This window comes from Temnothorax americanus, unplaced genomic scaffold, assembly GCF_048541705.1.
Source record: "Temnothorax americanus isolate GAGA-0224 unplaced genomic scaffold, ASM4854170v1 Scaffold14, whole genome shotgun sequence".
Lineage (NCBI taxonomy): Eukaryota > Metazoa > Arthropoda > Insecta > Hymenoptera > Formicidae > Temnothorax > Temnothorax americanus.
This window is the reverse complement of record NW_027509275.1, coordinates 1,380,861-1,403,844: the sequence shown is the minus strand read 5'-3', so window position 1 is coordinate 1,403,844 and position 22,984 is coordinate 1,380,861. Positions and strand designations below refer to the sequence as shown.

Below are 22,984 nucleotides of genomic sequence, written 5' to 3'. Positions count from 1 at the left end.
ATGCTTAATATAAAATTTTAAGATTTTTAATGCTCTTATTTTATTTAAAATTTATATTATATTAGTTTAACAAATCTGTTTATTTCCTGTTATCATCCGTTATCCGTTATCTGTTATCCGTTTTTTTCGATCTTCTCTTTATGTCACGTCGACAGAAGTCATGCATGCGTCAAACGGGTAAACTAGATTACTGTTATTTAACAACGGCTCAGTTTTTTATTCGATTGCAAATGAATGCAATTCATTACTGTCATAAACGCGATAGCTCGAGACACGGGTTGGCAGCAACGGCGTTGACATACCGGTCGTCTAGATCAGGATCGATGCGTCGAACGATTCACGAGTGCGTGGTGACCGGTATTCCCTGCGACGAATGGTGGAATTCGTTTTGATGTCCCGCATCGTTGCACTTGATAAATCGTTCTATATTACGAAACAGCGGGAGCTACTGTAAGCTACATATAAAAACAAAGAGCGACTGAGAAGATCCATCTAGCGAGCACTTTGTTTCACATCTTCTTTTATTTATTATGCGACTGACTGATACACTCGTAATTTCTTCGTTATTTCTCAAGAAAAAGTAAGAAATTATACTTTACAAAGTCAATTAATCTCTAAAATTTTTTTGTTTACAAAGTAAGAGTTATAACATTTATGAAAATCATTATAATTATATCGCAACGAAATTTTTTCTGATATTAATGGAATTAGAATGAGCTATTGAAAAATGTACGGATAAATCAGAATAAATTAAATCTTTTAAAAATTTGCGCATATATATTCGAAGATGACTTATTATTAGGTATTTGAACTGAAGCAATATTCAAATATAGATTGTGAATTTACATCTTACAGATTCAATTTTTATGTTTTTCGTACGTTATTTCATTCTAGATGTTAAAATGTCTCAACCAGAATTGATTGGCGATCTGGACGTGCCTGAAAATCCACAGCATCCCTGTCAGTGTTCCACAATCAACAATATGGACCCCAGGAGGGACAGAATGGAAAGAAATATGAATAGCACCAGGATTTCCAACAATCAAGATCTCCCACGAAATCTGGAGACCTTACAGAATGTTTTCGAGCCGGTACGAATATTGGAGAGTCCCCATCAAGATAAATCGCAGATCAGTCTCGACAATGCTAGGAACGTCGATCTCCTGGAACATCAAGCGAACATATCGTCTAATTCTAGATCCATGAATGGTCAGAGCTCGTTGTTGTCTCTTCACGGGCATAATCTTTCGTGTAGTTCGCGTAACTTGGACCTGTCTCGCAATCTGGCTTTCGAGGCGGCTCGAAGAGTCCAGGAAACTTCGACTCTGCAAGACAACCAGCACAGTTTGACCTCGAGTCCTAGTCCCTTGCTGGAGACAGGGCCGAATTTACTCGAGACGACCGGCAAAGAACTAGATAAGCAGTTGGAAGATCACGCCGGCTTGTCGCTGCAGAAGCAGAGCTCCAGCAAGGAGAAACTGAAAAATGTGCAGCAGGTGTTGAATCCTTACCAGCATCATCACGAGGCGGTAGAGCGTGGGGTACATGGACATTTCCATGGCGACATACACGGCCACATTTACAAGCACGCCGACAATTTTAGGAACAACACGAATCTGGACGAAGGCTTGATGGGCTTTCAGCAACACCAGCGACAGCACACGCATCATCATCATAGTAACGCAAAGACAAACGTTACTCACCATCACGGATCCGGGACACATCACACACACGTGCAAGGAATGAACGGACATCATCATGGAAATCTGGCAACTAGTCTCACCAGCCATGTCCATGGAAATTCTGGTCCTCTGAACGGATCTGGTTTGTATCTTCTATTTTTACGATCTTTGTATTAATTATTACAGTATATTAATGAGAGTTGGTTGTTGTCGCAGGTTCCAATTCCATGAATCAAACTAGTTGTGCCACCTCTATCGGACACCATCATCCAACGGCGGTGCCTATCGCGACAACGATAAACCACCTAAACTCCCCCCACAGTCATCATCGGCTCAACGCCGGCTCCAGTTTGGCTCACCATTCGAGTCCTGCCTTTTCCAACGATCATCACGGCGCTTCGGGTGCTCTGAGCGGCGCGTCGTCGAACTCGAGCATGATGAACCACGGTGGATCGCCCACGGTGCATCGGCACGTGGTCAACGTCAACAGCAGCCTATCGACGACACCCTTGGGTGGCCACCATCACGGCAGCTCGTCGGGTAGTTTAACCGGTCATTCCAGCGTGAACCATCATCACGTCAGCTCCGGTATATCGTGCGAATCGTCGTCGTCGAACGCTAATACTAGGACGCACAGCAGACTGGATCACGTCCACGATCATCATCATCACCTACAATCGGTGCACCCGTTGCACACGAGTCATCCCGACCCCAGGCCGAGAGATCGGGCGCCGTCGAGCTTGGATCATCACGGACATCTGCACGGTCATGTGCACAATCACGGCCACCCGCACGGACAGAGCGACACTAAAAACCCGTCTCTTATGGGCATCGACGCCATTCAGGTATGCAAATCTGGATTTACCCCACATAAAAAAAATCGCAAAGTTTTCGTGAATAATTGCTTTTAGACTTTGCTACAAAATTTTACATTTTTCTCTCTCCCTTGTTGTGTCTCTTATAATCGTAAAAGAACCGTTTCGAGAAATTAATTAGATTTAGTATGTGATTGCACTTCCATAAATTTTCCTCGTACTTCACCAAATGAGGAGAATGACTTATGCCACCGTTCCGCCCAGCGGCTCGTATATTCCTAGCCGCTTTTTGCCGCCACATCTGAGAAAATACATGTTCGTGAATCGCCATATCTCTATCCGCGCACGCTTGAGTTACGTTCGCCGTGTCCTGGCCACGCGAGAAGCTATAAATCGTGTACTAAGCAACGGTTCTGCCCTTAGAGCTTATATCAGGAAATATTTTCAGCCGAGGGCCAAATGTGCAGCGCGCGCACGAATGATTAATGATCGGTGCCCGTTGCAGGGATATTCGAATTTCGCCGCGAGTGCGACAAAAAAATATTTTATCGAGCATTCTTTGCCCATAACTGTTGATAACGAAGCTTGGTGCTAACATTAAAAATCATACGAGCCGTACATCGCTCGAATTTAATGATTATATGACATTCAAGAGTTAGATAGTTAATCATCGAGAAAGGGCACGCGTTTAAACCGTATATAATGTCATTACTAATGACACATACACGAAACACACACTGGATATTTACTGCCTGTAAAAGTTAATTATTTCATTTTTAATTATTTCGATATTGCTTTTAATACTCATTAACGACTCATCCTTAATACCCTTAACGACAACGACCCGATAACGATACATCTCGATGTAGATCAATGCAAATCTTTATTACTCGTTCCAGACACTATATACCACGTAACGACACTATTATTACAACTCATTAAGTATTATTCACGCTTCACGCGATACAAAAGAAGGTATTTTATATATATTGAATGCTTTTTTCCATTTTTTGTTTTTTGTCAGATCATCGTTATGCTGCCTTGACGTAATTTAACGTAAGCGCTTCAACATTTTAGGTTTCGGCTCCAACGAAGAACAAGTGTCAATGTCACGTGATGCATTCCGGAGGAAACAACGGAAGAACCGAGGGCGAGAGTGACGGGGGCGTCGAAATGGTATCAAGAACGCATCAACCTCCTGCACTTCCGCCACGTCCTCCACCGAGACCAACGAGACGTTATGAAACGACTACTGCCAATCAATGTAAGTAACTGTATTTTTGTTTCACTTGGTATAATTATTTATGATAGCAATTACGGATGAGATGCTACCAGCGAAAATTTATTAAACTCAATGGTACATTAAACGTATATACTCATGGTTATCGTTTAATTTTATTACGGCTAAACCTTCTGTTAAATCTTTGAATATAACAATAAATTTTATCGAGCAATTCATATAACATTAAACAGAGTTATGTTTATTATAAGTTTGATATTATCGCGTGCAACATTTCCCACGTATGTCAATATAGATGACATTTTTTAACATCCACTCCATATGACTTAATTTTTATTCGAGATTGAAATGTCAGGCAGTCGTTGAAACGTCAGACGGCATTTCCTGAAAAGTCATCAAATGACCTCGAAACGTTGACTGGGCGGTAGCTCCATCCTATGTCGGTTGGTTTCACAAAATTTTCCCGACAATTGCACTATCAGCCGGATGAGGAGATGACGACGTTGGCGCACGACATCTTATCAGGCGCGGTAGCGCGTTATCGGCAACCACGCGATAGTTTTCTACCCCGTACGCTCGTGGGGAATTGCACCCCTGCATTTCTGCAGAATTTCAATCTCTAACCGCGACGGGTCGCTCGAATCATCCGGGGGTATATCGACCAGTCGATGGTTGCACCAACCGAGAGTAGGACGATCCCTCCCCGTGTCGAGCGATGCAAGCGCGACTTGAAAGCGGCCCGATGATACGACAACCACCGCGCTAACGACGTGGCGTTTACGTGTTATGCGAATATGCGTGTTCGTGCATCGTTTCCTTGCTGACGTGATAAAAAAAACCAGGATTTATCCGGATCTTGTGCGGACTTGACAAATTATCACGGCAGCCGCCACCTGTGGGACACATCACAACGTGTCCGCCACTGACGACTGTGAATTTCTCGAGTGCACGATCGTCGATACGAGAGCGGATTTTCATGTCTTAAAAAGGAATAGACGATGAAGATCGACAGGACGATTGGACGATTGGTTTCGGTTTATCGCGTATCCGTGTGCAAAGCTTGGTATTGAACGATGATTAATTATGAATACAGGAGTCGACGATAGTAATGATTTCCGATGACGATTATTGACGGTGAAAGTAAGTTGACCCAGCCGGAAATGCACGACAAACAGGTGACCTTGAAAAATGGAGAACTCTCATGGTGACACGCGACCCTTGTGTAGAATGTCGCAGACACGTATGACAGCAACAGAATATTATACATCGAATAATGCAGCTAGAAATATTGAGCGGTCGCTCATTCATCAATTATAATTATTTATACATGTACGATTTGTTTTGCAATTTTTGTAGAATAATGAAAAACAATTACCTCGTACAATATAATATTATTTTCTTTTACGCGTTATTATTTTTTTCTTTATGCATTGCTTGTCGTCTCTACTTTTTAATAAATACTAGACATCACATCACAGCGCGCTACGCGCGCGCTATTTAACTTTATTATTTATAATTTTATAATAAAGCTAATTTATGATTAGCTTTATTATATATAATTTTCACAAAATATAATGATAATATAATAATTGTGTATATTACAAAAAAAATTTTAATTTTTACTTTATTATGATACTTTAGTACGAAAAATATTTTATAAAAATAATACGCGTTTCAACATTGATAAGCATTAATAGCATCAACTAATGCAATTCTGAAAATTAACATTATAATAACATAAAAAAAAAGAAATGCTATTAAAGAAATTGTCAAAACTGCACGCTAGTAAACTGAATTCAATTCTAAACAATTCACATTGATACATAATTCATTTTCGTGCTATTCTTATTCTATATAAAATTAATCAAACAAATCAGCAATTCTATTCGATCTAGCTAAAGCTTCGATGCAGTGGCAAAGGAAAATTGTCGGCGGCGCCATGTGACGGCAAGTGATAAAAACGCAGGAATGAGCCCGCGGGATTGTTGAAGATTGTCGTGAACTGACGCAAAGCGACGCAAGGAAGATGGATGGCTATCCGGTGCTCCAAATAGTGCGTTGTCGCCTCGGAACGGAAATGGAGATGGACAGCCAGGGCTATCCGATCCCGATGGCGGCACACTCGCACTCGCACTTGCCGCATCCGGCGAATCACGCGCACTTCCCGAGGCCGCATTATCCGCATCCCTGTGGTACGCCGACAGACCCCTTTCGCTTATCAGCAACCCCTTTTTGCGCTCCCTTTGTGCACTCGTGTGCATACTTATTAATAGGCACCGCATGACGCTGTCTTGAGGCAAGGTCAAAGGTTGTGGCGCCTCGGTCTTTCAACGCATAATGCGCTAGATTTTTACAACATAATTTAAAATTGAGAATTTTTAATTATAAAGTCATCAGCCTTAATCGGCACATTTTGTTTAAAATTATTCTTTATAACTGTTACGGTATTAATAAAGTAATTAACTTTAAACGAGATTTCTTTTTGTATAACTTTTTTATCAAGGAAAGAATGGTTAATCGCATGTCTTATCTATCAAGAAATGTGAGAGAGAACAAGTTGAGACAGCCTCTGCTATAATATTAGGCTCTATTTCTATCTATACCTTCTTAGACAAATATCAGATCGTAAGTTTTCTGACACGACTATTACTGGAACTGGATCCATATTACTAAGCCGAATGTTACGGTAATAGTTGTTTTCGGTATATTGACTATTTTGTGCCATACATGAAATATTTTTAGCTGTATACGGCACCGAAACAAGTTTCGCAATTTCGCAAGGATTTTTCGAATCAGATTGTTATTTATTTGTACGGCGTAGACCTAAAGAGACTACATGAATCTCTTGTTCCGTTTCTATTTCTGCGGTGGCTACGAAATATTTCAGGTATTCCGTTATACATATCTTGTCACATTAAGGAGAAACAAAATGTTTTGTACCCTTACAATCTCGTACACGAGGACCAAAGTTAGGCAAACAAACACGAAATAACTAATTCATTCTCCACCAAATTGGGTTGGTATTTTTGTCGGCGGTAAATATCACGCAGGTAGTAGACGTACCGTGACAGGTCGAAGGGTAGAAATTGTGTTACGCCTAAAGAAAACCGCAGAGCTCATCAATTTCCCAACCGTGAGTATTCTATAAAGTGGAATGTGCGTACATTCGACGTTAATGTTACCGATTTCTCATAATTCTCCTCGGAAACGTGAAAACGGTGATTTCACCCTCCGGAGAATACAAGAATAGTTTTCTTAAAAGGATCCATTCGACTTTTTCCCTCCCTGAGAATTTCCACTCCGTAAATTTTATATCCCGCCGTTTTTAACGGTAGATTAGGATCGGAAGACGCATCACGCTCCATGGATTTCTTAAAGACATTTGTCGAAACTCGTGCTTGGAAAAACATACAGCAAAAATCTCCCTCCGGGTCGCAAATTGTATTTTCATCGGACTTTTATCTCAGGAGATCCTTTCAAATTTTACCCGATATATTTTTCGCTGAAAGCAAATGTAAATATTTGAAAAACACAATTTCTGGTCTTCGGTCTTTATAAAAATATCTTACGAGTATATTTTTAATTGCGTTCGCGCTCCAATGTTCTGTTCTTAATCTCCCTGCAACATTTTCCGTGCGTCAGCATTCAGCAATACCCGACTAAAAAAAAAAAGAAAAAAAAGTCTTCTGAAAATGGGAATATTAGCTCATTGTCTTCAAAGCTATGCAGTATATTGACGCTTGGGGATTCATTGAGAGAGAACTTTCAATACGGTCCGGAGCACTGGACTCAATAGGAAGGACTTTGACAATGGAAGTCGAACCCGGATGCCGTCAAACGAAGTAACACAGCTGCGTTGAACGTTACAAAAGCAGCGTCATAGAGATTCCCCAACGCGGTCGCGATAGAAACGGAAATACAATTGGTGCATGGTTTCTGAGTTTCCACGAGCTGCGAGATAGGCGATGAAAGCGATTGAAATTTATTCGTCCAATATTTTTTGGATGAAATAAACTATATTTTAAATAAATTGAAGCGTCATGTAGCAGTTTGACTTAAATGTTTTTTTTTTCATCCTTTTTTCATGCATTCGTTTACAAGATTTAACATTTTTGATGTGTCGCATCTTTGTGATTGTTATCATTTATCATGTGTCTGAAAGGGTCTGTCTGATGGTCTTAAATGTTGTCCTTTGTGCGACTATCGACCCTTTCGGAGAGAAATCTCAGCGGGAGTAAACCGTGCTGGATCCTCGGTTAGCGGGATAATGATTGTCCTCGCGTGAGAACCTAACAGCCGTAGTCCTGATCTGGTCACAATGAGAAACGTGCCGCGAGCGAAATTCCTCGAATATCCGTAGACAGCGATTACCGTCAAACTCACGTTGATATTCGCGTTTCGATAATGCATCGTCTGCGGGATCAAAATTAACTGCAGCCTTGACATCGCCGGATTTACGATCCGCGTCACCGATAGCCAAGTGCTCCTCGTGCATCATTTAATTTTTATAACTTTATAAATTGTAGAACTGGAGAGAATATGTTTTGCAAGTATTTAGCGAATTAAAGGTATTTTTGACCTTTTTAAAAATAGATGAAAAATCAATTTATTGTTTGTCACAATCTTAAGAGTAAATTAGATTGTTGAATTCTCGGAAAGAAAGTTGCAACAATCAAATGGATCTGCAAGTGGATTTAGATGGTCGCAATCTTGCGTTCGTTATCAAAATATCGGCATTCCGTGCACGCGCCAGGCTTTTTACCAAAACGATTAGAATTTCATGGATCGGTTTTGCAGGTCACACCGGCGAAGGTGGCTGCTGCAAGAAGTACGTTGTCCTTTGCTATCTCTGCGGCGGATTGAGTGCGGCAGTCGGCAGCCTTTTTTTGGCGGTGCACGCGATCCTTTCGGCCCACACGGACAGTCTAGCGCTCTTCGAGACAGTGCCGTCTTACATTCCCGGCATTATGGTGAGAGACAAAAATCAGTCGGTCGTATTACCAAATGCGTCTTGGCGTGCCAATATCCATTCTGATGGTTGTATGCAAAAACATTAATGTATCAAGCAGCAGCAGCAGCATCGAGTAAATTAAAACGCCAAGTTTTTTATGCTGCTGGCATAACAATGTATACGACTAATTTCTTTTAATTTTATGAGCTTTCGCACCGCGAATACGTAATGCGTAATGAAAGAGAGAGAGAGAGAGATTGCTTTATCTGTTCAATTACCACGTGGATAGTAATAGTTGAAGATCGCACGTGATTTAATTGGCGAATAATTAATTTGCCGTTTTCAGTTGATCATGATGGGTTTCTTCACAATGCTGCTAGCTAGACGAAAGCACAGATACGGACTTTTGGTAAGTTCGCCGCGTAAACTTTTCGTCCCCGCGGGAAAGCCGTCATTGCCGCTTGCCGCTGACAGTTCTGCTATTAAACTGGGTTTATAACTTTTGCAGATGAAAGTCTGCGGTTCCGTGGGAGTGGTGTGCGCGCTGGTATGCGTGCTCGTCACCGTCACGACTACGGTTATTCACATGTCGCGATTGCAGAACCTTCGCGAGTGCGTTTACACTGCGCGCGCGAGGTACGTATATAATCCCTCTCTCGTTTATACATCCCAGAAGAAATTACGATCGTAAAGTGGCAAAGCGCTTCGGCGTCGTTATGAAACCGCCGCGCCGTATAGTTTGTGAAGATAATAATGTTTCGCATTATGAAAATTTAATCATCCTCCTGCTATAAGTACAGTTAAAATCTCTCTCGCGGAAGTGTCAGAATAGTAAAATAAATCTTTCCCAATTTACTTAAACCCTTTAAATATATTATGCAAGACTATCGATTATTTTCCAAATGAAAACAAGCCTCTTGCACAGATATTAATTTCAATATCCATGTAATGATTCATACAGATCGTGCACGTGTTACGGCGCACCGCAGTCGAAGGGGGATCCCGGTGTGCTGTTCGAGGGAACGCCTCACTGCGAGGCGGTGCACGGCGCGTTGTCGGACTGCCTGAGGGCCCTTTTCGGCGTCTCGGTCGCCGGTATACTGGCCTGCATATTCTCGTGCATGCTGGTGTACCAATTGTTGAGCCACGAAAAGAAGAAAATGTACTGGGAGCAGTTGGAGCTGAGATGCAGATCGTTGTACGGCCAGGGCGGCACCGTGGGACCGCCGGCCGGGTCCTGCGGATGCTGCAACGATTGCGGGGGTGCGAACCCGTGGTGGGCCCAGACACCCGGGAATTTGTACACACCTAATCCTGATATGGCGCCATCCAGGTATGACAACAATATTTAAAAAATAGATATTTAAAAGCTATAAATATTATTGTTTCTCTTTAATAAAAGTATTAATGTATGATAAAACTCGCACTGACCAAAAAATCTTTTCAAATCGCAAACCCGCAACATCTTTTTAAAAAAGAAAGTTTGTTTTATAATATCATACAATAAACGTATGGCTATATATATAAATTACAGCTATTTTTAATCAAAAACATCTAATAGGCCTTTAACTCGATATTAATATTTGATAATAATGATTGCCGCGTATATCCAATGAAACTGATAGATATTATGAATCTCATAAAGAAATAAAGTGCAATAAAATAAATACTAAAAATATAATAAACAAACAAATGCACATTGTATTCTGATAATTCGTTAATATATACTATTGATTAAAACGGCATTTCTCTCGATTCTCGATATTTACAAAAAGATTTTCCAAGTCTCGGGAATGTATTGTAATGATAAACGACCCGCTCTTTGAAGTTTAGTTTACTCTTATTCGCCGCAGCACGAATTGGCAATAAAACGCACGACCACGCACGTCAATTGGTTTTAATGTATACCAGTACAGAGACACGAGTCAGTAGATATTTCTCTGAACACTGTATCCAACGAGATACCCGTCTGGTCTGGCATCGATCCCGGGAGTACGTAAAAGGAAGGGTAAAAGAAGATTATATTTGTATTGCGTATGATTCTCGAATCAATTCGCGGACCGTCAAAGGTTGAAGAACTATATTTCGCAATAGATATAAGATCGATAAGACGATATTTTCATTGGTGCAATAATATATAATTTACGATAGAAACATACAAAAGCTTTCCAGAAAAAAAATCTTAAAATGTATCGATAGGAACGAACAAGATGTAACATTTTATTTTATAAAGTAATAATTTACTATACTTTACTCTCTAATTGTTTTGACACAGAGATAAAAAATTATTAATATATATAATTAATATATTAAAAGTTAGAAGAATAAAGAATAATAAATTTGGATAAACATTGTTTTTTTAGAACGCAAGAGAATCTATAAAAATTTGTTATTACTATATTGTTTTTCTTCCATAGGAGATGGCGATTACCTTGGTCGAGATCAAGAGGTCCAGCACCGAGCCCAGATTCGAATTATGGTTTTCACACGCAAGCACGACCAACGGAAACCAATGTGGAGAGCGGAACTGGTCCCTATAGTGTCTTTAACTCGCAGTCGAGTGGCCCTTACTCCGTTTTAAATGCTCCGAATGCTCCATACACTGCGAGCACCGCGTCCTACAGCGTTTTGGAAACTCCAGTGCCATTGTGGGGGCCGCCACCTCCGTACAGCGATCCTAACAGTCCCGCCAGACGACCGCAAATGACCGAATCGAGAGCCAGAATTGCCAAGAGAATAGATAACTTTGAAAATAACGAAGGTAAAATGTCAATTACGACAAACGGTTTTTAAAAGTTGAAATAACTAACTGACAAAGCAATGAACCTATTATCAATTAAGAATAAATGTAATCAATTAAGAAAAATATATTTAAAAAATCGACAGTTCGTTAATTTTTCGATATTGTATGTTAGAAATTAAACTTTTGCGTTTTTTCCTTTAAATGTTTAGATCATAGATCGAGGTCCGCAAAGCGTCCTTCCGATAATTATGAGAATGCCGAGGAGATCTCTAATAGCACGGATCCTGAGGGCGGGAACGAGGGAACCATCAAAGGTAGGAGAGTCAGAAAACCCTTGAAGGGCGTGGAAAATGGAGCATTTCAGCAAGAAACGAATCCCGGCTCAAAACAGTCCGAGAGCGAACTATATTTCGGTGACGTGTCCTCGTGCTGCGGACCCGAGAGTAGTTTTTACGATCTAGCTGTGGAAAAAGAAGGTAGTTATTACAATTCTATCTGCGACGCATTGTGTGTAACATTTCTTGTAATTAAAATTTTAAACCCATTACTATATTTATACAGCTCGAGACTAATGTCTTTTTTTTTATAATTATCATATTTAAATTTAATTTTAAATCATATAAGTGTGTCTTTATTATTGATTATGCTGTAGGAATATTTTTATTCACAGAAATCGTTGATTTAACTCAAAGAATTATTTATTTCAAAATTATTTATTTCTACGATTAAAACGTTTGTTACAAAATTTTTTTTATATTCGACATTCTTGTCTTTTTTTGCAGGTGCTGAACGTTCGGAAGGTGTAGACTATCTTGCGACCAGGCTGGGCAAGCGTCAACTATCGAAGAGGTCTCGATTGCCTCTTCCTTTGCCCGCGGACAATGGCGACATTCCCTGTGACAATTATGCGAACAGCGACGAACCGAGAAGCGCGAGAGGTCCATTCCTAGCTCCCGACGCGCAATACGAGGTAATTCAACAAGGACGTTACTCCTATTACGGGACGAAGGATGACGAGGAGCTGCAGGAGGGTCCGGCGAGTTCCAATTACTTTCGGGAGGACGAGAACGAGAGGGGGCGTGAAAGAGATTATAGGGATTACAGAAACAGCCAGGAGGAGGAAACGCCACAGTGTTGTTTGAGCGATTCAACGACTCTGGATTCAGGTTGGCAAAGCGGAGAACAACAACAGTCGGACGATAATGTTCGACCGGTGAACGTGTGATCTTAGACCTGTAAGATTATTAGCAAAAACGACAAAGGTGACGAGCGACCATCGATTTCCTGCGAGGAAGTGTTATACGAAAACAATTAAACTGAAATAACGAAAGAAGTGCGCGACAATATAGCTTCTGATCTGTGAATAATTTAAATCGATCGTAAAGCGAGTGACTGAAATTGTTGGGATCTAATCCTTTGAACTTAATTGACGGAATAGAGAACGTGGTGATAATGTTCGAGCTTGGCAGATAAGGTCCTAGTCGGATGAGTAGGTTCGCTTTTAAAAAGCGTGGCTAAACTTAATTAAACTTAATGCACTAAGTTTAAATACGCAATGTGAACTCTGGAATAGCATGTGTGTCAGTTTATAGTATCGATTTTTCTTCCGAAATAAGTACATTTTTAAATTACTAAAAAAGTTAATTAAAAGACCACATTTCGCACTTTTTAAATAAATTAAGCAGTCACGAATTTAACGCACGACAAATATCGTTTTTATAAATAACAGTTATTTAATAGTTATTAATTTTATCTTCGGTATATTAAACGAATTACATACTATATTCTTATTCCTTTGTATTAAAATAAATATTTTCATTTCAATGTAATTTACATGATTGATGATGAATTGTATCGATGCCATAAACAGCATACAATAATAAACAGACTTTAGTGATAATTTGTAGTAATAAAAACTATAATAACATGAAACACAAGTGCTAATCTCGATTTCGACGAGAATGAACTGTCATTAATTCCTCTTAAGAAGCTTGCCAGTTCAATATAATCTATATACACAGTGTAAATTTTTTTTTTAATTAAAGAGAATAGCCGCGATACACAAGTAGAATACGATCAAGTGATAGATTACTATGTTAATCTTCAATATAGAATCAAGTGATGCGAATAATTAAAACTTGTGCATAAAAACTCGTTGTGTTCAGCATCAGATGTGCATCAACGATCGTAATAGAGTGAAGTTAAAGCAACATCGTTCATATTAAAACATGATCAACTGTTAATCACGTAGGGCAAAATATTTGCGGCAAATTCTGTGTATTTTTGCTAATTGCAATGTTGCTCGTATTGCTCGTAGTAATGAACAATATATAGTGTGTATTAAGTATAATCGAGAAATTAATTGTGTGGAAGAAAACGAAAAAGGAAGAATATTAGTTTCATAGTTGTGTGGATTGTTTGTTGAAAATATATATTCGCCACAAACGGATGTATGATTACTTTACTAAAAAATGTTCGTTTTATTATAGTTATTCATTTATTATTTCCTAATATTTATTGCATTTTTCTTAGAAGTAATGTGCTAGCAATATTTTTACCTGATTTTTTCTTGAAACTTTACGTCCATTGTATGAATTAAAATTGTCGATCCACAATTGTTCTTTGTTGGATACGCGATAGATACCATGTACAAAAGTGTGCTTTACTCTTGCCAATTAGGTGTTAGATGTAATTCTTAAATAGTCGCTGACTATCTTCGAGATATTCAACGACCAAACGATATGTTCGTAACCATAAGAAATATATTCATAATGACAGTTTAATTATTTGCGATTAATAAATCGTCTCATTGTCATTCATATAATTCTGATTTATTTCTTATTGTTAGTATCTTATATCCGCGACTGAAACGTTTCATTCGATGCTTTCCCCTCGGTTGAAAATTTTGTACAAATCTTTCGTTTGATGTTTGTATAATATGTTATCGTTATTAATGCTTATTAAATCACTATTGAATCACTTCTTCAAATATTGCGCCATTACGGTCGCAAACACTCGTTTTCAGAATCACAATTCTGTGGACCAAGGACAATGTAGAGAGAGATCAATCAAACTAATTAGCGATTAGATCAATACTCGTCGGTTGTCTATTTTCGCCGCTCGAGATGCAAACGTGAATAAAATGCATATTTTATCATTCAGAAGCGGCATAGTCAGATTGTAGCGCAGTAGCTTAATGCCATTTAAGTGAATGAAGTGTACCTTAAGGGCGAGCCGCGAGTCGTAGTAAGTCCGCCATCGAACAATGTACTTGACAATGATTAAGAATAAAGGATGATTTTGCGAAGTAGGGTTGCGCGCAATATGACGGATGTGATCCTCTCCTTAAACCGCGGCTTGTTCTTCATATTTTGTCACACAAATTATTCGGTATGTGATAAATGTGATAAGCCGAGGCGGAAATCCCATAGTATAGCTAAACGTGTGTGTAAATCATATGATAGAAATAATCATATTTATCTCAGAGTATACATATTCCTTCGTAATATTTGCCGCATACAGTATTCCTTTTGGTACCTATTTAAAATGCAGTGCAAAACCCGGCGAACACAAACGCAACTTCGGATAAGAAAAGAATGTGGGTTTCAAGGTGGTATTGCTATTGTTAATATATAGTTTCCTTAACGAATTCCGGCAGCTTCGTTGGCCAACATCGAATTGCTTGATATGTCGTAACAAACCTTTAACTTTCACAGTGCGTGTATATAAACGAAAGGCGATGCGTGGCACATAATGATATTTAGGGTGTGATTTTCAGACCGTGAGACGCGCAATTTTTACGAGTTGAAAGTTATATCCCTTAAGAAATGTTATAGTCTTATTAACATATCGCGTAATGAGCGCGTATATATGTTTATTAATCAGCTTCATTACTAAAACTACTGTTAAATAGAGTCAAGACAAACGAGATATATTTGAAGCACATTTATACGAAACAATAATAAGATACGTTGTTTTATGCGATTATTGTGCATATAATAAACGTAGTAAAAATGACGGCTTTAAATAAATAATTAACTTATTGAAATAATCTCTTGTAAGAGTAAATGGCATTTAATTGTTCTCGAAATCCAATTAATTACTTTTTCATTCGGTTGCAGTGTGAATTGATGTGTTAATTAACCGATCTGCGAAAATATACTTCTGACAACATAATAAACATAATTAGTATCGTTTATTGCTCGCTGTTGGGACATTTATGATCCACTTTATATTTGAACGTGATACTGACCCATTCCTACTAAACACTAAACGTCATGCAAACGTATAAATAGAATTTCGTTATTTCAGTACAATAGGTGCGACAGGTAGGACTTATATTTGATTACTCTATTCTTTATATTTCTACAATTAAAAATAAAATGTATGTACAGATCTGCGTCAGAAAAGTAGTATAAGTAACAACAAGGTATACAGTACAAAAGAAATTGAGATCGGGGTACAGTATTATTATATTATCTATCGTAAGATTGACATGAGAAATTTTGTAAATATTTTAAAACTTCTATGAAATATCTATCAAAATTTGAGTCCATTTTGGAATCGTTAGCTTCAAGTACCTTCAACAACTCTATGAGTCGCTTGATTTGCCATCAAGAATCTCTCGACTCTTTCTCTAAATTCTCTGCTGGATTCCGGCAAAGGTAATCGCGGTCCGACATCAGTGAGACCTTGCAAATTCTGAAGAGCTTCCGACAGCCGGTGATCGTGATCCAATATATCGGGTCTGGGTGCTGGGGCTTTTCTCTTATGCAGCGGCAACCTCGTCATCTTCGATTCGGCGACGACATTATTGTTCTCCGGCAGTCGGTTCATCATTCCGCAGAACGCGATCTTTGCGCTGAGCAGCGACCAGAAGATCTCCAGAAGAGATGCCATCAAGACGTTTAAGATCAGCAGCATTCTGTGCGACGAGTCCTCATAACGGCTATGCCAGAAGATCTTTTCCTTCGTCAAATTCATAAATCCTCGCGTAATGTTTGTCGTGCCTTTATTCTGCAAAATTTCTCTCGATACCATCATCCTTTCTTCAAACATAAACGACGCTTCCGTCACCGTAAGATCATCGTCGTTTTTGGCATCGACGTGGAAGTCTGATACGTTGAACTCGGTGCTGAGGGATTTTAAAGAAACAGGTAATTTTAGTTCTTCAGTGACGTTGAATGAGTCCTCAGTCGACGTAATATCATCCACGTGAGTATTGTTTGTGAAAACTTTGGCGGGACGAAGGGAATAACGCGGAGCGTCGAGGATTTTTTCTAACGGCCACAGGGATCCACCGGTGCTGTTGGAAGCTGCCGCGACGTCGAAGATCGTGACGACGAAGCAGAGGATCGCGGCTACCAGAGAGAAGAGGCTGCCGTAGAAAAAAATGACGATGTTCCGGTCGATGTACCAACGTCGCCAAGCGAGGAGACCTGTCACGAACGGCACCAGACACGCAACGGACAATATCGGTCCCTGCAAGGACAAGGCGAGGGTACCCAGAAGAAGGGACAGCGCTCCGAGGCCGAAATGGACCAAGGACAGGCCGCCGACCGTCGACGCTGAGTAACGACGCTCCGACGGATACAAAGACGACAACGGCGGTTTGGTTTTTACTTTGATAACGTACACGTTCTCCGTCATTGTCATCTTAATTTGCAAATATACTTGACTGTACCAACAACATTTAATTCGACGGATCGGATCGAGAAGAAGAATTGCATCAAGTACAATGTGTTCGGCACATTTGTTTGAGACAAATTTAATTCGTGTTCACACAGTCCGCGTTATCTCTCTCGTTGACATAACTGAAAAGTTTACACTTTCATAAGTATCCGTCGCAATGTCGCAGAAGCACAGATCTCATCCAAATTGTTTGTAAAGCATTCGTCGCATTTCTCGTCTTGCACTGTTAAATAAAAAAAAATTAATGCAGTAATTGCTTGCTGTGTTACATAACATAAATAAAAATAATAAAAATAAGATATTTCATAAATGTATTTAAATAGATTGAAATATTATAGTAGTAATATGTAGTAATATAAGTTGATATAAATTAATATAATGTTTTAAGTATAAAACTGTGCATTATACATCATATAGTTTTTATTATTTATTATAATTTTTATTAATTTAATCTCTAAACAACATCTCTTAATATCTTTTTTATTTATATTACATTTATTTTAATTATTAAAGGCAATATAATATATTAATTCAATTATGTACGAGGTAACTTGATTGATTTGAAAGCAGATTATAAAATTGAAAAAGTAGACGATTGATCGATGAATAATCAAACAAGTCACGATATGTGATGATCTTACAGTCATTTATTCGGCATTCGACTACACCGGATATGCAACCCGTAATCAAATTTGAGACACGATTGCGTCGAGAACGTTTATAACGAATTCGTCGATGTTTGACGACATAGTAAAAGAAACCGCATTGATTTCCGCGCTGCCAGCGAGCACAACTGAATTATCGTAACCACTTTTCGTTTAACTTATAATTAAAGTCCTCGTCGACCTCCGCGCCTGAATTTTGCTCCACGCGGCTTTCCGCGAGATAGACATCTTACGCAATCCATGGATAACAATCGCCTGCTCGTGACAAACTACAACCAGTCTCATGCAGAGCAGCTCACACGCCTAACATTGTTGATTGTAATAATCATTTTTATCATAAGTAAAGTATAAAGACGTATGTAATTGTGAAATCGGTTCTACTTTAATACTTGAGCGCTCTAGATCTAGAATAATAGGATTAAAAGGAATTATACGCAGTAATTGAACTAATATGCAAGCACAGAATTTTTTTAGAGTTGCAATTAAATAAACTTAAAACCGGTTTTTAACTTGTAATTTGGTTCAACGTTATGGATTATTATATGGAAAATTATGAATTGCAACATTATTCATGCAACTGCGACTGATTCAGTTAATGGGCTGAAGGATTAGACGCGTCGTTACCGTCAATCTTTTTTTCTCGTGCTAGGATTATATAACTGATTACGAGACACTGCGTTTATGTTGCAAGTGTGCTCCTGTTTCCCCAGGTATTCGTATTTACGTCGAATTAGAACGTCGAACCGTGTGAATCTTCGGTGAAATTTCTAGCGAACTGTGAATATATGTTTCGAGATAATAATGCAAATATGTACCTAACAAATAAAATCGTATAAAAGACCACGCAAAAACTGTAAAATGTTTTAGTTCAATTTAAATGTTATATTGCAAAATGTAACGTACAAAATTTGAAAAATTAAATATCAATTTTGAGAAATAAGATATTTCTATAACCATTTTTTAAGTTTTATTAAATATTAATTAACTCAAGAGTAATATTAATTTTATCATCAAAGTTTACAAACCTAAATTATTTTTCAAAGTCCAAATTTACTAGATATGACAATCGATTATGTAATATACTGAAGTTAGAAAAAAATAATTAAATTTATTAACATACTATGTATCATATAAAATATTTTTAAACTCTAAAACTTCAATTTTAAATTAATAATATTTATATGTTAATTTAATGTGTTATATATTAATTTTATATCAACTTTACGTTCTTGAACATAAAAATCTGAAGATGGAAATGTATCCCACAAAAATACACAAGATAAAATTAAATTTTACGAACTTTATCTTATTGGCGAACTTGCCGAGGCAATGTGCACTGGTGATAATACATCAATCACGTTTAATACTTTTCTTCGCAAAAATTACTTTTGATTCAGAACTTTGAGAGAATGCACTTTCGGATATTACATTTCGTTAGCGTTAAACTCGCGGTCACTCTGCACTCGCGCGTGATACTTGAGTGGCGACTGAACTACGACGACTAGTCCTCGTTGAAATTGCTACGATATCCTGAACGAGCCTCCCACGCAACCGACTTACAGTGAAAGGGACAACAAAGAACAGCGCCGGATAAGCGTACCTTCGACTGGCGTTAAATCCTGTTCACATCATCGACGTCTTGTACTCACACGGCAAAACGATCTTGGCAATGGGAAACAGATATCATCTTGCATTTTACTCTCGCCTATGTCGTTCGTCGCTACGTAATGTGTGCATGCAAGAGAAAACAATAAAAACGATAGAACATAAGAAAAGTAAAAATAATTATTTCTTAAGTAATAAAATTTTTTTTTATGCTCTTGTTATGTTCTTGAAGATTTTAATAAGACAATAAACGTGTTAATACATTGTGATAGCGGAATTCTTTATACTTAATTCTTTGACTCGACGAACTTTTCGGAATAGCAATCAGTTGACCTCACTTGCCTCTGACGAAAACATGACCCTTCCACTCAGTGTGAAAGTCCCGTTATAATCGAAGGTAAGTCTCTCAGAGAGCAAACGTATCCCAGGGTCTTCGCGCATAAGCCAACCTTTATTGTTAACTGCAGAAACACGTGGGTTCAACACACGACCTTTTCGTTGGATCACTTGCAGATTGCGTTACGACAGAATCCCTATAGAGATATATGTATTATATGTAATATAACGAAAAAGCGGTACAGTCTTTCGGATGTTATTATTTCGACTAGATTATAATAAATATAAAAATATCACTTTCTCAGCTTGTTACTTTCGAACGCGTATTACGATCGAATAAGCAGAAAGATAAAGCAGAAATTATTTCTATTAAAAGTTACTTTAAATATCGAGGTCACCTATTATTACGTATTATTGTATAATTAAATTTATTACCATGATTATATATATATCGACGATCCTAAGTTATTACGATATTTGAATTAATATTCGTCGCTTTTAATTATGGAGAAATTTTAACGTAGCGAATTTAATCGTTAAAAATTAGTCATTTTCTTTTATAATTAATCTTATTACATAGCTTTTTTTCTGTTTGAAGTTACTTAAATATCAAGTTTCCATTTAATGTAATAGGATAATCTTAACGTTATCAAAAGCGTCTAAAAAAATAACAGAGATGAAAGAATAAAACCGCACGTGATTATCGTGTCTCTTACAAGATTTCTTGGCGATACTAATCACAGATGCAAGGACTATTATTGCCTAATGCAAAATGGTTCTAACAAAATTTTAACTGTCGTTCTAATTGTCGCTATTAGTGCCGTTGTGTAATTAAGAGGACGATCGAGAAAGTGTATAGCTTCCAATAGCTGCGACAAATAAGCTGCACATTGCGCTATATAACGGTGTGCATCTCAACGCATCGCAAGATTGAACGAAAGAGAGGACTTTCACGATGTGTAGCAAAAACGTCCTGCCGTCAATAAATCGTTCATGCGGAAACTATGAAGCGCTTTCGAGAAGATCGAATGTCGTATTGGAGACATCGAACTTCCGGTAAGATCGATCAAACCGCAAACTCGTTCAAGCGGAAAATAATCGCGTTTTAAAGGAACGTGCAAAATAAATAAAATCTTAGTGCGTGACTCCGCACAACGCGGAGATAACTGCAATTTATGACACATTTCTTCACGATATCATGGATGCGACGGTCTTATAAGATGTCGATCTACTTCTGTTGGCTCTTCTGAAAACAAAATGCAATCTCGGACGTCACAAACGAAAGCTTTCTTATAATTACTACTCTTGCTATATGATATAATTATTTTAATAATTATATGTAAAAATAATAATTATATATAAAATTTCTCGATTAACCCCAAAAATTTATCAGATATATAAAATAATATAGATATATATATAATCTTGAACTTGAAAACTATTGTTAATTGTTGAATTGTTTATTGTTAAAACCAGTTTATTTAAATTTATTTTAAAGAGTGATATATCTTTCAAAATATTTGCAGGAAAGAATTTAATATAAATTAATACCCATCACACACACAGAATATATTATCTTTAGTCACCGTGCGTACATATTATATACTCCTTTATCACTATCAAAAGCAAATTATATCTATAAAAATAAACGTATATGTGCTGTATTAACTTTATGTCAATTTTATGTTTTTGATCTTTATATAAAAATTGAAAGATGTCTATTGTATCTCATAAAAATACGTAAAATATATTTAAATTTTATTCCATCTTATATTAGCAAACTTGTCTAAACAATATGTACTAGCGATATTAAAACGATTGTGTTTCATACTTTTCTTCATGCCATGATTAGTTTACTTCGGTTCAATCAACTTTAAGAAAACGTGCTTTTGTTTACTGCAATTTGATAGTTTTAAACTCACGGTTCGATAAGCGATTACTCGTGTGTGATACTTGAGTAGCAACTGAACTTCGAAGATTACTCTCCGAAGGGACAATAGAGAACAGCGCAGGATATATAAGCATACCTTCGACTCGCGTTAAATCCTGTTCACATCATCGACGGTTTTTACTCACGCAAAACGGTCTTAGTTATAATAGGAGATAGATATAATCTTGCATTTTCCTCTTGCCTATGTCGTTCGTCGCTGTATACGTATATGAGCATGCAAAAGAGAACAATGAAAGTAATGGAAAAGAAGAAAAATAAACACACATAATTATGTTTCAACTAATAAAATTTCTTTATGTTCTTGAATGTTTTAATAAGAAAACGAGCATATTAATATATTATCATAGCTGAATTTTATTTATTATAGCTCTTTGAGTCGAATTTTTCGGAATAGTTGACCTCACTTGTCTCTCGCGAAAACGCGACCATTCCACTCAGTATAATAAAAGTCCCGTTATAATCGAGGATAATTCCGTCAGAGAGTAAATGTATCTCAGGTTCTTCGTACCAACATTATTGTTAGTTGCAGAAATATGGATTCTCGTTGGATCATTTACGTTATGACAGAATCCCCATAGAGATACGTAAAACAATGAAAAGGAGCAATTTTTTGATCAATATTCTCTTTCGATCAATACTCTTCGACTAAATTATAACGAATATTAAAGAAAAATTACTCTCTCAATGCTAGATTATTTTCCAAAACCGTTTTATGTCAAAAGTTATTTTAGAAATCGAGGTCATCTGTAATCTTATAACATATTATCATATAGTCAAGTTAATCAAGATTGTTGACGATCCTAAGTTGGAATAATATTTGAATTAATATTTGTTACTTTAAATTACACGGAAACATAATTAATCTCATTATTAATCTCTGTTTTGAATTATGTAATCATTCATCAAATATCAAGTTTTCATCTAATAAAATGTAGAATAATCTTAACGTTACCAAAAGCGTATAGAAAGTAACAGATGAAAGAATAAAACCGCACGCGATATTACCGCGTCTCTTTTAAGATTTCGTCACGATAGTAATCGCATGGATGCATAAGGATTATGATTGACTAATGCGAAATGCTATAAGGATCGTTATTAGTGCTGTTGCGTGTAATTAGGAGGACGATCTCGAGAAAGTGTAGCTTCCAATGGCTGCTGGGGATAAACTGCGCATTGCGCCATAACGGTGTCTATCTCAACGGATCTCAAGAATCTGTTGGATTGAACGAAAGAGAGGACTTTCACGATGTTACAGCAAAATCATTCTGCCATCGATAAGTCGTTCATGCGGAAATTATGAAGCGC

The 22,984-nt window shown here is 37.7% G+C and overlaps 2 protein-coding genes across 3 annotated transcripts; one reads left to right on the top strand and one right to left on the bottom strand.

The window, feature by feature from the left end:
* The first annotated feature begins 894 nt into the window (after positions 1-894).
* Positions 895-14,922, top strand: LOC143894484 (uncharacterized). Its single transcript, XM_077400789.1, has 10 exons — positions 895-1,824; positions 1,899-2,527; positions 3,575-3,761; positions 8,535-8,707; positions 9,035-9,097; positions 9,197-9,324; positions 9,650-10,021; positions 11,106-11,449; positions 11,641-11,907; positions 12,214-14,922. Exons 1-10 carry the CDS (start codon positions 903-905, stop codon positions 12,654-12,656), a joined length of 3,528 nt encoding a protein of 1,175 aa, XP_077256915.1. The 5' UTR covers positions 895-902; the 3' UTR covers positions 12,657-14,922.
* Positions 14,923-15,751: 829 nt separating this feature from the next.
* On the bottom strand, positions 15,752-19,598 carry LOC143894483 (uncharacterized). 2 transcript variants are annotated; one of them, XM_077400787.1, is made up of 2 exons: positions 19,388-19,598; positions 15,752-17,345 (listed from the first exon to the last, which is right to left on the bottom strand). In XM_077400787.1, the coding sequence occupies exon 2, from the start codon at positions 17,084-17,086 to the stop codon at positions 16,004-16,006; it is 1,083 nt and encodes a 360-aa protein (XP_077256913.1). In that variant the 5' UTR covers positions 17,087-17,345; positions 19,388-19,598; the 3' UTR covers positions 15,752-16,003. The 2 variants fall into 2 exon arrangements, with proteins under 2 accessions (XP_077256913.1, XP_077256912.1); XM_077400786.1 differs by lacking the exon at positions 19,388-19,598 and adding an exon at positions 19,088-19,379.
* Positions 19,599-22,984: the final 3,386 nt, after the last annotated feature.